We start from the raw sequence: 13362 nt of genomic DNA, 5'->3' as shown, positions 1-13362 counted from the left end.
AATACTGGCTCTATTTCCTGTCATACAGCAGAAGTGTTGATTACACATACAAATTAAAAATTCATAAATGAACTTTATGAAATTCCATGGAATTTATGGAACGATAAGTACAATACTTCAAGTTGTTTACTTGACAGTAGACAGGATGCCTTCCGTAAACTTCTGATGCCATAAAACGGCCATGAAATCCATACGAGATGTATAGATAGTGGTCTTAAATATAATTATTTAGACCTATCCTACCAAATTCTACATACAGCTGTATCCTCTTAATTTTTTCTTGATCAGACAGTTCATACTGGAGAATAGCATGACACTTTGATGGATCATACTGCTTGATTAGTATGCTGTGTGCAAGCAAGTACATTGTATTGTTTTCTCCTTTTTTTTTCATTCACATTCTAGTTGTAAAGTTCATTGTCTTTGCCGGGCTTGTGCCATTCTTTCACTGAAGAGTTATCCAAGTCCCATTCTTCATTAGAATTACGGCGAGATACAATCATGTATGTACAATGTAGAACCAGAGTGCAGAGAAATATTCTATGATTAGGAGATCATTTTCATCCAGAAGAGATACTCTTGAGTGCTAGATGTCAGAACCACAACTTTCTTTTGGATTTAGAATATTTGAAAGAAACAATACAAGACGTGAACATCTGTTTAGCTCCCATGTGAATACTGTGAGTTTGGGTGTGTTTTTTTTATGCCTCCTGCCCTGAAGTGTTGCTAGAGGCATTATCTTTTTGGGTTATCCATCTGTCTACAGGTCCATAATCAAAATTGTGGATCGCATAACTCAAGAAATATTTGAGGTATCCTAATGAAACTTGGCATTGTGTGTATGAATCAGTGGACGACCCTGTTCCTGTCAACTTTGGGTGCACACGCTCAGGGTCAAGGATCAAGGATCAAGGTCTACAAAGTTTTGCAATTCTGACAATTTACCATTTTCCTAGATCTCCACAATGCCCGAAGGTATTTTCATGAAAATAAAGTATATACATGTATTACCGGATAAATATTCTGTAGGAAAGGTTTTGGACCGTGGGATCGAGGTTACAGGTCAAGTGAAAAATGCTAAATGTTTTTTTCCATGTGTTAAAAATGGCTCTAGGTGTGCATGTACTGCCAGACAGTGATTCACCTGCGACATTTTTTATTCTCTCACTCTTTGGACATCAGAAACTGATGTCATATCCTTATCAATAGATCAGTTCTGTAATGTATTCAGAATTTATGCATGCTTCGTCCACAAAAGTTGCCCTTAACAACCACAAAGCTTGCAGGAGGCTTGCCCTACCTAGCAACAACTGAGTGAACTCCTTTCTATGGCAGCTAATGGGAGGGAGCAAGTGAATGAAATACTTTGTTAATCATGTTACTGTGCTGTAAGAAAAGAAGCATCAATGAATTCTCGGTATCGCCAATACCTATGTAGGTGCTGTGCACAGAGCAGCATTTTAGATGCATTATGGGATAGCTCACGGGACAAACTTGCCCCGGTTTTGACTGCTCAGATCACGCTCTGTCTTTATCCAGAGGTATTTTATGTTGAAGATTTCTTCGCTTTCCATCATGTGACCAGCACATTGAAGCCTTACAGTAGTGAACCATGACTCTAGTGGCTGCAAATCAGTCAAACTTAGAAACTTTCAGCTCTTTTAAGCTGAATTATAGCCAAAAAAAAAAAGGGGGTAACAACGGAAAAGCAGACAAATAAGTCCATTGAATTGTATGGGAACTGCGACTGGCGTGAGACAACCGGAAGCGAACAAGGGCACCGAGGAATCCCACAGTGCGTCTGTGACAGAGCTCTTCAGCGTGCGCAGAAATTTTCTGCGCATTGGCGATACCGAGAATTGTAATGACAAAAACAGTCTACAGGTGTATTCAAGAAAGCCTTTCCTTTTATGACAAGAGGCTACGATGTACATCAAGTGTTGGTGTTTTGTAGTATGGGAACTGAGTTTGCCTGGGAAGTTTGATATGATGGAGAGCTATAAAAGAAGCCTGACAAATTTCCTTGACTTGCCGGTGCACCAGCAGGATCCGCTACAGTGGACATCAGAGGCCTGAAGAGATAAGTCCTCGTCAGCCACGCTACAATCCACAACAGGTGCAGTATATTCCAAGAACCTATAAAGAAATTGATTAGTGGGGACATTGGATTTTTTTTTTTGGATACTTTGCTCAAACAGTCAACAGTCAATTCAATTCTTAACGCACAGTTCATCTGTTTTGCTAGAGTTCAAATGTTCAATCATGCAAAAACTTCCTCATCTACAGTAGTTTATTATGTTGTATGACATGTTCAATCACTGTCATATTACTGTAGTTGGAAAAAAAAAAATCATGTTTCTCTTGTTCATTTCATGTTGTATGATAGAGATCTGAACAGGCAAATTTTAAAAAATAACAGCGTACAAAACACTTGTAGTTGAGTTATTACAAGATTGAGTGACAGATCCTGAGCAGTCAGTTGAATTTCGGTCCTTATATGACACAAATTTATTATCTGTCATTTTGCCACTGTGGCCACTTTTTTTGTATTTCACAGCCACCACGGCCCCAACATCCTGTGCCATCACAGAGCCCTCGCATTCCGTCTCCTTCCGTCAGCCCGGTGGCTGTCAACGCACTCCCCCATGACATGAATAGCAAAGGGGCACCCAACCGGCCTGGCATGGCCGCGTCACCGCAGCAGGGCATCCTGCCCAACCAGCCCCAGCCGGGTGCGCCCATGATGGGCATGAATATGCGCTACCCGAACCCGCGTGGCCCTCAAGTTTCACAGAGATACCAGCAAGTGAGTGCCTCTAGGCTACATGTAGTCTGCTTTGCAGGGAATTACCCACTTCAGGGTGACAGCATTGGTGTAAAGACAGGAAGCTTTAACACCCTGAATTATGTAAGCAGTTCAATTTGTAGCCTTCACTTTCACAAACTGTGTATGACATTGTATTAAATGCCCCCAAGTTCTGGTCAATTTAACTAAAAAATGGAAGTAGATGTGGTTGTATCATGTGAAACCTGCAGTTATGTCTGAAATCCTCATTTTCTCTATGCTCGTAGTTCATTGTTAATTTGTGTTTTAATTCTTCTCCTATAATTTGACTCTGTTTATTGAAATCAAGATAAACTTAACATGGTGTAGCATTTTGAGTTTACATGTCAATAGTTTTTGTGGGAGCCACTAGGGAATTCTGCAGGCAAGATATGGGTGGGGTGACCGCAAAGAATGCACAGTTGCTCACTGCTAAGTAGATAACGTCCCAATGCCAAATGTAATCCTGAGAGAAACACTGGAAATACTGGAGGCCTATTATTATTTTTTTTTTGGGGGGGGGGAAGGAAGGGGGGCTATGACTTTTAATGGTCCTTGATCGATGAAGTATCTCTAATAGAAAGTTGATGCCCCCCCCCCCCCAAAAAAAAAAAAAGAAAGAAAGAAAGAAAGAAAAAAAAAAGGGTTTGTGTATTAGATTACATGATATTAGCACTATGGACAGGGTTTAAGTTTTTGAAGTAATGAATAATTCTAAGGAGAAGAAAATTCATCTGCATTATCTACTGCTGGGTTATAATTTTCACTTAAGGTTAAGTCATGTCCTGTACCATCTGTCGTGATGTTTATGTTAGCAATCACATGTTCATTTCCACTTGCTTTCCCCTTCCCTCTCCTGCCATTCTAGCCCCAGATACCGCCTCAGAACATTTACCCCATGCGCCACCAGAATACCACCCACATGCAGGGTATCCAGCACCACCACCAGGCGGGAGGCCCCACCCCCCAGCAGGGGGGCAACACACCTCAGCTAATGGCCCCCAACACGGCTGCATCTGGCCAGTACATCACAACGCCGGGAGGCCCTCCATATGCTCTCATGGCGGGGCCGCCCATTACAGGCCCCATGCCCATTGTGCAACCGGTACGAGTCGAGTCTGCACCTTTCTTAATAATTTAAATTATGACTTATATCTCTACTCTGTGCTGTTTGTTCACATATGCTTGTAATTGCTGAAAAGTTTCTTTAATGATGATGTTGCACCTGTACTGCCCATGACTGCCCGTTGTTGGTAAGTCGTGTAAAATGTGTGTTTCTTGTCTGAATCACACCATCCCTGTAGTACTCAAAACTCTGCCCGTAATTAAATCAAAACATGGATCAATTCATCAGAATCTTTGCAAAATGGGGAATAAAATCATATACTTCAGTGAGTGGAGGATTTCTTTGAAAGAGACCTTGGTGCTGAAGGGTCAAATAAGGAGGGGAAAGCATATATTTTCTGTGTAACATTGACATTATACTGTATATCATATAACATTTATCTGTCCCTTTTCATTTGCTCAAGAGGATTTCTTGTTTTGGAAAGACACTTGTGTATAGGTTACATTTGTTTCCCTGCATTGACAGATTACCTTTCAGATTTTTATGCCTCCGCCACGAAGTGGTGCCGGAGGCATTATGTTTTCAGGTTGTCCGTCCGTCCTTCCGTCTGTCCGTCCTTCCTTCGGTCCGTCCTTCCTTCCGTCCGTCCTTCCGTATGTGCGTAATGAATTTTGTGGACAGCGTAACTAAAAAACCTTTTGAGGTATCCTAATGAAACTTGGCATGTATGTGTATTAGGGGGTGAAGTTGTGCCTATCAACTTTTGGGTGCACATGCTCAAGGTGAAAGGTCAAAAGGTCAAGGTCAAAGACTTAAAATTTCACTATTTCCACCATATCTATTCAATGCCTGAAGATATTTTCTTGAAACATAGTGTATACATTAATTACCCAATGAAGATTCTCTGGTGAAAGTTTGGGGTCATGAGGTCAAAGGTCAAGAGGTCAAGTAAAAATATTAAAACTTCACTTTTTTCTCCGTACCTTAGAAATTGTTCAAGGTATCTTCATGGAACATAGTATGTACTGGCTGGCAGTGATTACCTAGAGAATTTAGGGTTCATGGGGTCAAAGGTCAAGGGCAACACTTCAAAATTTTACTCTTTCCCTCATATTTATGCAATGCCAGCAGGATTATTTTTTTTTTACACTTGGTGTATGCATGTGTAACCTGATGAAAATGGTAACAATGTACTTTTCAATACAGAAATTGCACTTTTTCTCCATACCTTGAAAATTACTTAATGCATAAACTTATGAATGGGTCAAAGTCAAGTTAAAGTCCTTAAATCCCCAAATACATGCTCTCCTATTCATCCAATTAAACTTAGGTCAAGGAAGGTGAACATTCAACACATTCGTGACAAACTTGTCATTTTAATATTTTGCCAATTTTGTGAAAATGTTATCACACATTGTCCACAATGTTGTTGGCTCAGTGAGTAGAGCGCCTGCCCTCACAATCGGCAGGTCGTGGGTTCGAACCCCGGCCGCGTCATACCAAAAGACGTTAAAAGATGAGAGTTGCTGCTACCTTGTTTGCTGTTCAACAGTTGAAAAGGTTAGAGCAACGTCGATCTGGCGCTGCTCAGTGGCTGCCGGGCCCACGATCAATTGGGCAAAATGAATTTCCATTCTTGGACAATAAAATTTGGAGTTTATATCCAAAAAACAATTATTATTATATGTACTATAGACCTATTAGGAGAATCATGCATTATGGCGGGGGCATGCCAGTCGCCTTAGCGACATTTCTAGTTAAAAATTCTATTATGATTTTATGCCAAATCACCTATAGGAGTAACTAACAAAAGAAATGGCTGTTTACAGAATTATCCTGTCGTAGGTTTCACATTCGTGTGAGGATGAAAAGAAGATGTTTTGCTAGTGAATATAGCATGGACTTCCATTGTCCTTTATGGCTGTATTTAGCCGGTGTAAAAGCAGTGTTCAAAATGAGTATCTAGCCTCCGTCTTTCATATGACAGATTCAGCAACACCCCAGACCGTTCCAGCAGTCCTATTCTCAACAAGTATTCCAGCCACAGCAACCCTTCTACAGCTCTCCTCCTGCAGGAAGTAAGTAATGCGAAAGCAGAGTGAAATACCCCAGGCTCGTAGCGCTTAAATTTGCAACTCATGCACCTGTAAACTCAAAAATGGTATCCACAAATTAAAATTTGAGTGTTTCTCGGGTAGAATGAAAATTGAATTTTGCTTGTTTTCAATTCCGCAAAATCAAAGAGATGAAATAATATTTCAAATTTCAAACCAAAAATAGTTGCATGCTTTTTTTTTGTTCTGGTTTTATGTCGCACAAAATTTTTCCTCTTGGATAGTTGGACAATGCATAGAAGAGCAAAAGGAATAAAACTGCCAAACAAAAATTTGCTAGCAGATGCCACGGATTTGAAGAAGGGGGGGGGGATGTGGGAAGCTAACAGAGCCATGTAGCTAGTCTGAATGTCAGTCATACCACCTTTTACGGACTGCTGCTCTGATACTGTTTACACTGAATTCTTCGTAAGAACTTTATTTTCGCGAATTTCGCAAATCAGGTGCTATTCACGAATTTGAAGACGCGCAAAACTATCCACCCTAATCCCAATATGAATGTTACATGCATGTATACATTTCTCTGTTCAGTACTGTACTCCAAGATCGCACATTTTAACACTCGCGAAATTGTTTCAAGTCCCAATTCGTGAAATTTAAGACTCGCTAAATATATGGCGTATACAGTAAGTAGACCCATCCTTTCACCCCTTGTGAAAAATCTAGATGAGAGATAAAACTAATCGAGAGCACGAGGACAATATGTACTGGCCAGTTAGATGAGTAATTTTATATTTACAAGGGGGGGGGGGTGATATTGTATTCCTATTGGAAAGATATACTCATCCCAGTTTTCCCCAAGTTGGTCGTGGATTATGCACTATCTGAAGTGGTGATTGCACTCTTTTGTCTTGCCCTCACAGCTCCAGTGTGGCTGGCCACACAGCCAACCCAGCCAGCACAGAGAACATATCAGCAGCCAGTGCAGAGTAGCCGGCCGGAAAATCAGAGGAATAAGAAACTGATTCGCATCGTAGATCCGACAACAAATCAAGATGTGACAGATACACTGATGCGGGACGCATCGGGTTCAAACTCACCGCACTCCGGAAGGTCCAGCGCTAATGTCACTCCCCCTGCAGTAAGTTCGGTAACTGAGAAAAAGGCTTTGCATGATTTCACCAGACATGGGCTCATGACCCATCAAGATCAATCAACTTTCCAGGCGCAAAATATGAACTTTTTGGTGCGATAATTATGTAAAATTTATTGTTATGTTGGTTTATCTCAGCTGTCTGAGTGTAGTATGTAATCATTTCTGTCAGATGGCATTCTTGTATTAAAATATGCAAATGAAGCTGAAGAGTTTTTCTCATAATTGAAAAGAGGGTATGTAATCACTGCGGTTTGCATTAACCCTATTCTAACTGGGGGGGGAGGTCAATTTGAATTTGACCCCCCCTCGACATTTCGCGCCGCGATTCCGCGACGCGCAAAGCTTTTGCCGCGTCATTTCATGACTTTTTTCTTTGAAGTCTCCCGCATATTTTGAGACCAAATTTGCGATGTCCGGGTACACCGTTCTGAAGTTACGTAATGTTTTGCGTATGCATGTCAACCCGAAAATAGCTCAAATTCATGATATCGTGTGCAAATCCAATGCAAATTGTGGTTTTTTGGTTAAATTGATATAAAATAGATTATTTAAAACTTTCAACCACTGAAATTAATCAATTTTAATGTAGATAAGCTTGAAAAAGTGCCTGCAACAAATTTTGGCCAAACAATGAAATACATCAGAAATTAACAAAACAATAAAAAGCAAATGAAACTGATTTTGATTGTGCAATTTTTTACAAGAAAATTGTTCAATGTGTCTTGAGGAACTCTTACACAAATATTTAGCAATCATGTAAAAACTTGGTCTCAAATAGCCCAGTTAGAATAGGGTTAAAATTAATGCAAGTCCTGAGTAGGCATATCTCCATACGTTGCCTGTAGCTAAAGAAAATGAGTTATATTGCCAGTTATTTTAACAGTAATTTTGATTATTTCCATATATGTCAGATGATACAAGAAGTATTGTTTAGCATATCTTAAAAACACTTTATTTGCCATGTTCTTTCATCTCTCAGCAATCTACAAACAATGAAGATGCAAAGAGAATACAAGCCCAGTTTGCAGCGAGTGTGGCCATGGCTGCCAGTGAAGACATCAAGGAAGCACACAGGCCTGCCCCTGCCCCTGCCCATGTGCAGCAGCCACCGATGATGCAACAGCAACAGCAGGTTCCACAGCAGGTTCCTCAGCAGGTTCCTCAGCAGGTTCCTCAGCAGGTTCCTCAGCAGGTTCCTCAGCAGGTTCCTCAGCAGGTTCCTCAGCAGCCACCACCCTCACACATGCACCAGGGCATGGCCGCGGTGCCCCTGCAGCAGAAGCCTGTAGTCCAAGGCGTTGTTCCCGGCGGCCAGTCGGTCATACCTGCTGCGCCCGTCATGAAGCCTGGTGCTGCGCCCGTGGCCATGGTGCAGCCAGGCCAGTTTCCCAGCCAGCCGGTGGAACCTGTACCGCCCGAGGCAGCACAGGTACATGCGTTGGCTGCTACACCGGCAGCGGAGGAAGGTGCCCAGTCACAGCAAAGATCTCCGGCACCACAAGCGGTTCAACAAGGAGTGCCACCTGTTGCGGAACCCGCCAAGCAGCCCAGAATGCCAGCTGCGCCTGTTCACCAGGTCATAGCTCAAGCACAGCCTGTACCGGTAGCCGCCCAGCCACCACATGCTGCACCTGCAGCCAAGGCCTCCCCACCTGCCGGCCCAGCTGTGGCACCATCAAATCAACAGACTGTTCCTCCCCCTCAGGAAGCCACAGTGAAAAGCGAACCACCCGCACCAGCAGCCAGCCAGGACGCTGCACCAGCCGTTGTTGCAACGCCGAGTGCCCCAGTAGTAGAGCAGGTGGAACCTGTGGGGCAACCAGTCACGGAAACAAAGCCCGAGGCATCCCAAGATTCACAGGTGGATGGTGATGTCCAGGTCGCCGTATCAAGTGCAAATACACCACCTGTGCAACCACAGGAGCCTCCCCAATCAGTACCTCAAGCAGAAAAACAGGAGACAGCTGCTCATATAGAAGGTAATGTTGAAAGTACTGTTGTATTCATTTCTTTTTTTGGGGGGGGGGAGGGTGGGCAAATGCATTTTAGATCGAAGTGTGATAAACCAAATATTATTGTTAAACTGTGTCTTGGTTGATAGAGTAAAAAAATGTTTACTGATTTTAAGTTTATGTGTGTTCCATGCTCAAGTGCCTTTAAACTTCAATGGAACAAGGGACATTGTATGGATGAAGCAAATAAGTTTGATTATATTGTGCTTATTTTTGGTACATAAGAGTGGCATTACGTAGGACCAAATCATGTTCTGCAACCAATTAAACTTCAAAGATAAGTTACTAGCACAGGATTGAGTTTTGCTTGTTTGTGAGTTTGTTTTGAAGTATTAAAAATATAGTAAACCACTTAAGAAAAAATCATCATTTATGCTAAATTATGCTAATTTATGCATGATGATGCATAAAATCAGACTATTTGGTATAAATCACAAAAAAAAGCTCAAAACAGGCACATTTTTTTGTGTAAATATTCTTTTTAGTGTCCTTAGCAAATGTAATTAAAAAAAATTGTGAAATCAGAAAAAATTCTTAAGTATTTTATTGTTTTTTGAATTTCTTATGTACTTCTTTGTTTTTTCGACTTTATGTTTTTCATTGTTTTTTCGATGAAATTTGTCCGCGACATCGCTCCGAACAAGAAAATATGCTATTCATTGATTTTAATCAATAAAACACCAAAATAATCATGCTTTTATGAAATTTGCCAGTAAGCACAGTTTGCATTGAAATTGTACACGAATTAACGTTTTTGAGCAATTTTTGGTCTGACATGCATGTACATATTTATGCGTAACTTCGAAACCGCGCGCCCGGGCGTCGCAAATTTGGTGTCAAAAGATGCGGGAGACTGAAGGTTCTTCAGTATCCCTGAAAGGACTTTATAGTTTGAAATTGTATAGTTTAGCCATAATGTACTTTCTGCTAAAAAAAGAAAAGAAAAATAAGATTAAATTGCTAGGCAATTCCTTTTTTCCCTATTTTTGCTGAACATGTCTTCAGTTTACTTTTCCTTTTAATGACTAGAATATCTTTTTCTAAAGAATATTTGCCTCTTGATTCACTGTATCACAATTTCATTTGCACACCTCTCTGATTTGTGTTCTTTTAAAAATTGAAATAAAGTTTCAAAAGAAGTGAATAAATAGAATTTGGTAAGAGGTATTTGGAATTCTCTCCTATCTTTGACCATACAGGGAAAGACAATAAGAAGAAAAGCCAAAAGAAGCGGATGCAAGAACTTGACAAGAAACCTGTCAAAGACTCAGATGATTTTTCTGCATTCAGGACAGATGATACACCGGTGAGTCCGTAATTATTTAAAGGGATGGTACAGTATTGGTGGAGATAAGAATTGAGCTTTTAACTTTTGCGAGATACCAAGAAAACACTTAGCATAACATTTTAAGAGGAATTCAAAGTTTATTTGATGAAAATCGGGTTTGGGATGACTGAAACATCCAAAAACAAAGTAAAACAAAGCGACCGTAATAAAGTGTGGGTCCCACACTTTGTTACAATCGCTCTTTTTTTAATATCTCAGCCATTTCAAGACCAATTTTCATCAAATAAACGTTGACTTCCTCATAGAATTACATGCTCTTTCATATTTTATAAGAGGTTTCTCGTTATCTCACCAAAAAATGTTAGAAACCTGAAATTAGTTCTCAACCAAAACTATACAATCCCTTTAAAATTCTTTGAATCAACAAATGTAATATGATATGCTATAGTTGTCAAGATCTGGGCCCTTTTACAAATGGTAACCGTGCAATCAGTGGTAACTGTACCGTAGTAACATTGTTCCATTGCCAATCACTTAAAAGCCAAGAAATTTCTGATGGTTACCGCTGATGGCAGGGTAAACATAATTGTAAAGTTACCTTAGCTTTATGCTATGGGGCCCTAGCATCAATGTATTCGTTTCAAATGTTTGTGTGATTTGATCCAGCACAGAAGTTTTCTGTATTCCTCAAAAGCAGTGGAACACCTGCAGAAACTATTTTGTTAACTTTTGTGTTAGGCTGTATATGCCTTGTATATTGGGAATCTGGGGGGCATTTCATGAAGCATTTTGGTCGGATATTTTTCTGACTAACTGTGACAAGCTACGGAAATCCTTGCATCTGATTGACTGAGAACAAATTTGTTCGACAACTTTGCTGGACAAAATGCGTCATGAAATGCCCCCCAGGACTCTTTTTGCCGATGTTTGAGTTCCTGATAAAGAATCATGGTGATGAAACGAGTATCATCCCTAAAGAGAAGAGCTGGCGATTTTCCACCTTAGGTAATGGAAATGGTAAACATTTGTAGTTCTGCTAGTATATTGATATTGCATCAGTATTTTTTACAAGTTGCTAATCTCACTAATATCAGTCAACTCATGACGTTTTGTGAAAGATATCAATTCTGTGAAAGTGTATGCCGTTACAGTGTGGGGCTGCACATTAGCTTTCATTCAGAGGTTCGATGCTGTAATGCATCTTGTTCTGTCAATTCTAACGTGTCTCTTCATGTGACAGCTTTCAGTTGTGTTTTACATTTCTAGAACTATCATGAATGTTCTCTTCAATCTCCATTGAATTGTGTGACATGCAGAAGGAGCCTGTTGCTTGATTTAAAGGAACAAGTCAGTTTCTGAAGTATCTGCTGATTATGGTAACCTTTGTCTTCCCCATGTCCCTTTTTCGCAGGCTGCCGCCAACCCAGCAAGTCAAGAGAACCCAGCAAAGCAGAGAGAAGCTGCAGCTGTGGAGGAAACGCCCAAACCCAAGGAAGCAGCGGAGAAGGTTGAGGAGAGGCCGGTGGAGAAACTGCAAACAACTCAGCCTCCAAAGCAGGAGGAGGCAAAGGAAGAGGAGAAGGAGAAGGAGGAGGAAGTTGTGCAAAGTGAAAAGACTGATGAGGTGCAAAGTGATGTTGCCAAGAGGAAAGCTGTGGAGAACACTAGCGAGAAAGCGAAGGAGGTGGTGCCGGAAACCACGCCAGCCAAAGTGGAGAAGGAGGAGCCGTCGGATCGCAACGAGGCCGAGGAGTGGGAGAAGAAAAATGAGGTGGACACTGTGGAGTCTGAGAACTCAAAGAATAAGGAAGGGAAGCCCATCCCCACGGACAATAAGATTCAATTGAAGTACACCTACAGGAAAGGTAATTGAGCGCAGTGTGGGAAAGGAGCGGCCGACGATGCGTTGGCGGAGCAGGGATTGCAATATGCGTTTCCCTTGATCAGCAGGTCTCATGCAACGGAATGATTGCAGTGCTGACACGGTTGTTGATTCTTTTGCTGTTAGGTTACATAGATTTCCTTGGAATGCAGTCGGGGGTCCTGGTTCATAGAACATGTTATCAGTAAACAAGTGCCACTTTTCTATGACAAATTTACTCTCAGCCAATCAGATGCAAGGATTTCAGTAGCTTTTAACAACTATCGTAACTTGTTTTCGATAACAAGTTTTATGAAACGGGGCCGTGAAAGGAGTGTTGTGATTCCTATTGAAGATCCTGGTTGCTCTTCCCCTGTTGTGTGTGTTTACTCAAACTTGTCATAGAAAGATCCAGTATACATATCATTCTTTTTGCATTATTTTTTCCTTTCGTTCAGTTGTTTGATAGTTAATTGTGTGGATGATTTAGTTTGTTACCAGCAATAATCACTATTTGCGTAGCTGAAAACTGATCGTCCTCGATAATTTTTCGATCCATCAGAAGCTGTCTTAACTTTTCACTTATGGGCAAAAGGCACTGATGAAAGCTATCTCTACCAGAGTGTAGCTCTGTATTATTTGCTGGACTTTTTGAGTGTGCACAGCAGTGGGAGAGTATGCACAAGCTCATATCAAGCACAATGCTTTCAGATTGTGTTCATTGGTGTAATTCAAGTGACACTAACCTGGAGACTTCCAGTGTATAAGCACACTTGGACCCAGCTGTGCCATATTTGTTTGGTACACTTTACTTCTAGAAAGTAATGCCTGTTGCACATGTACCACTACATTCCAAAGATGCTAATATATATGAGGTTTTAGATTCTGTGCAATTTAATGATGTCTCTGCTATATTTTGACCCAGCTTGTAAGAAAAAAAGGTCATCTGCCAAGAATATGCCAGATTAGGAAATATACAGTAGTTAACATTAGACATCGTTCACTGTGTAAGTCTTTTTTCACAGTCATTCTTTGTTTTAATGCCTCCACTTCAAAGGGTGTCAAAGGCAAATGTATTCAGGTTGTCCATCTGTCTGTCCA

At 40.9% G+C, this 13362-nt stretch overlaps 1 protein-coding gene across 3 annotated transcripts in view; it reads left to right on the top strand.

Moving 5' to 3' along the window:
* The window catches only part of LOC139733167 (eukaryotic translation initiation factor 4 gamma 1-like), a 47891-nt gene that overhangs the window by 15161 nt on the left and 19368 nt on the right, over positions 1-13362 (top strand). The window contains exons 3-10 of one of the 3 annotated variants that reach the window (XM_071644009.1): positions 2047-2116; positions 2558-2806; positions 3693-3929; positions 5878-5968; positions 6868-7094; positions 8080-9079; positions 10312-10418; positions 11812-12265. In XM_071644009.1, coding sequence (XP_071500110.1) covers positions 2047-2116; positions 2558-2806; positions 3693-3929; positions 5878-5968; positions 6868-7094; positions 8080-9079; positions 10312-10418; positions 11812-12265 — 2435 coding nt within the window. Of the gene's footprint in view, positions 1-2043; positions 2117-2557; positions 2807-3692; positions 3930-5877; positions 5969-6867; positions 7095-8079; positions 9080-10311; positions 10419-11811; positions 12266-13362 lie in introns of all 3 variants that reach the window. The other 2 variants (XM_071644010.1, XM_071644008.1) reach the window with 2 other exon arrangements.

Source organism: Diadema antillarum, unplaced genomic scaffold (assembly GCF_040938485.1).
Source record: "Diadema antillarum isolate AM-2024a unplaced genomic scaffold, OU_Dant_1.0 seq00000462_RagTag, whole genome shotgun sequence".
Lineage (NCBI taxonomy): Eukaryota > Metazoa > Echinodermata > Echinoidea > Diadematoida > Diadematidae > Diadema > Diadema antillarum.
Note: the sequence above shows the minus strand (reverse complement) of the source record. Positions and strands in the feature narration are given on the sequence as shown.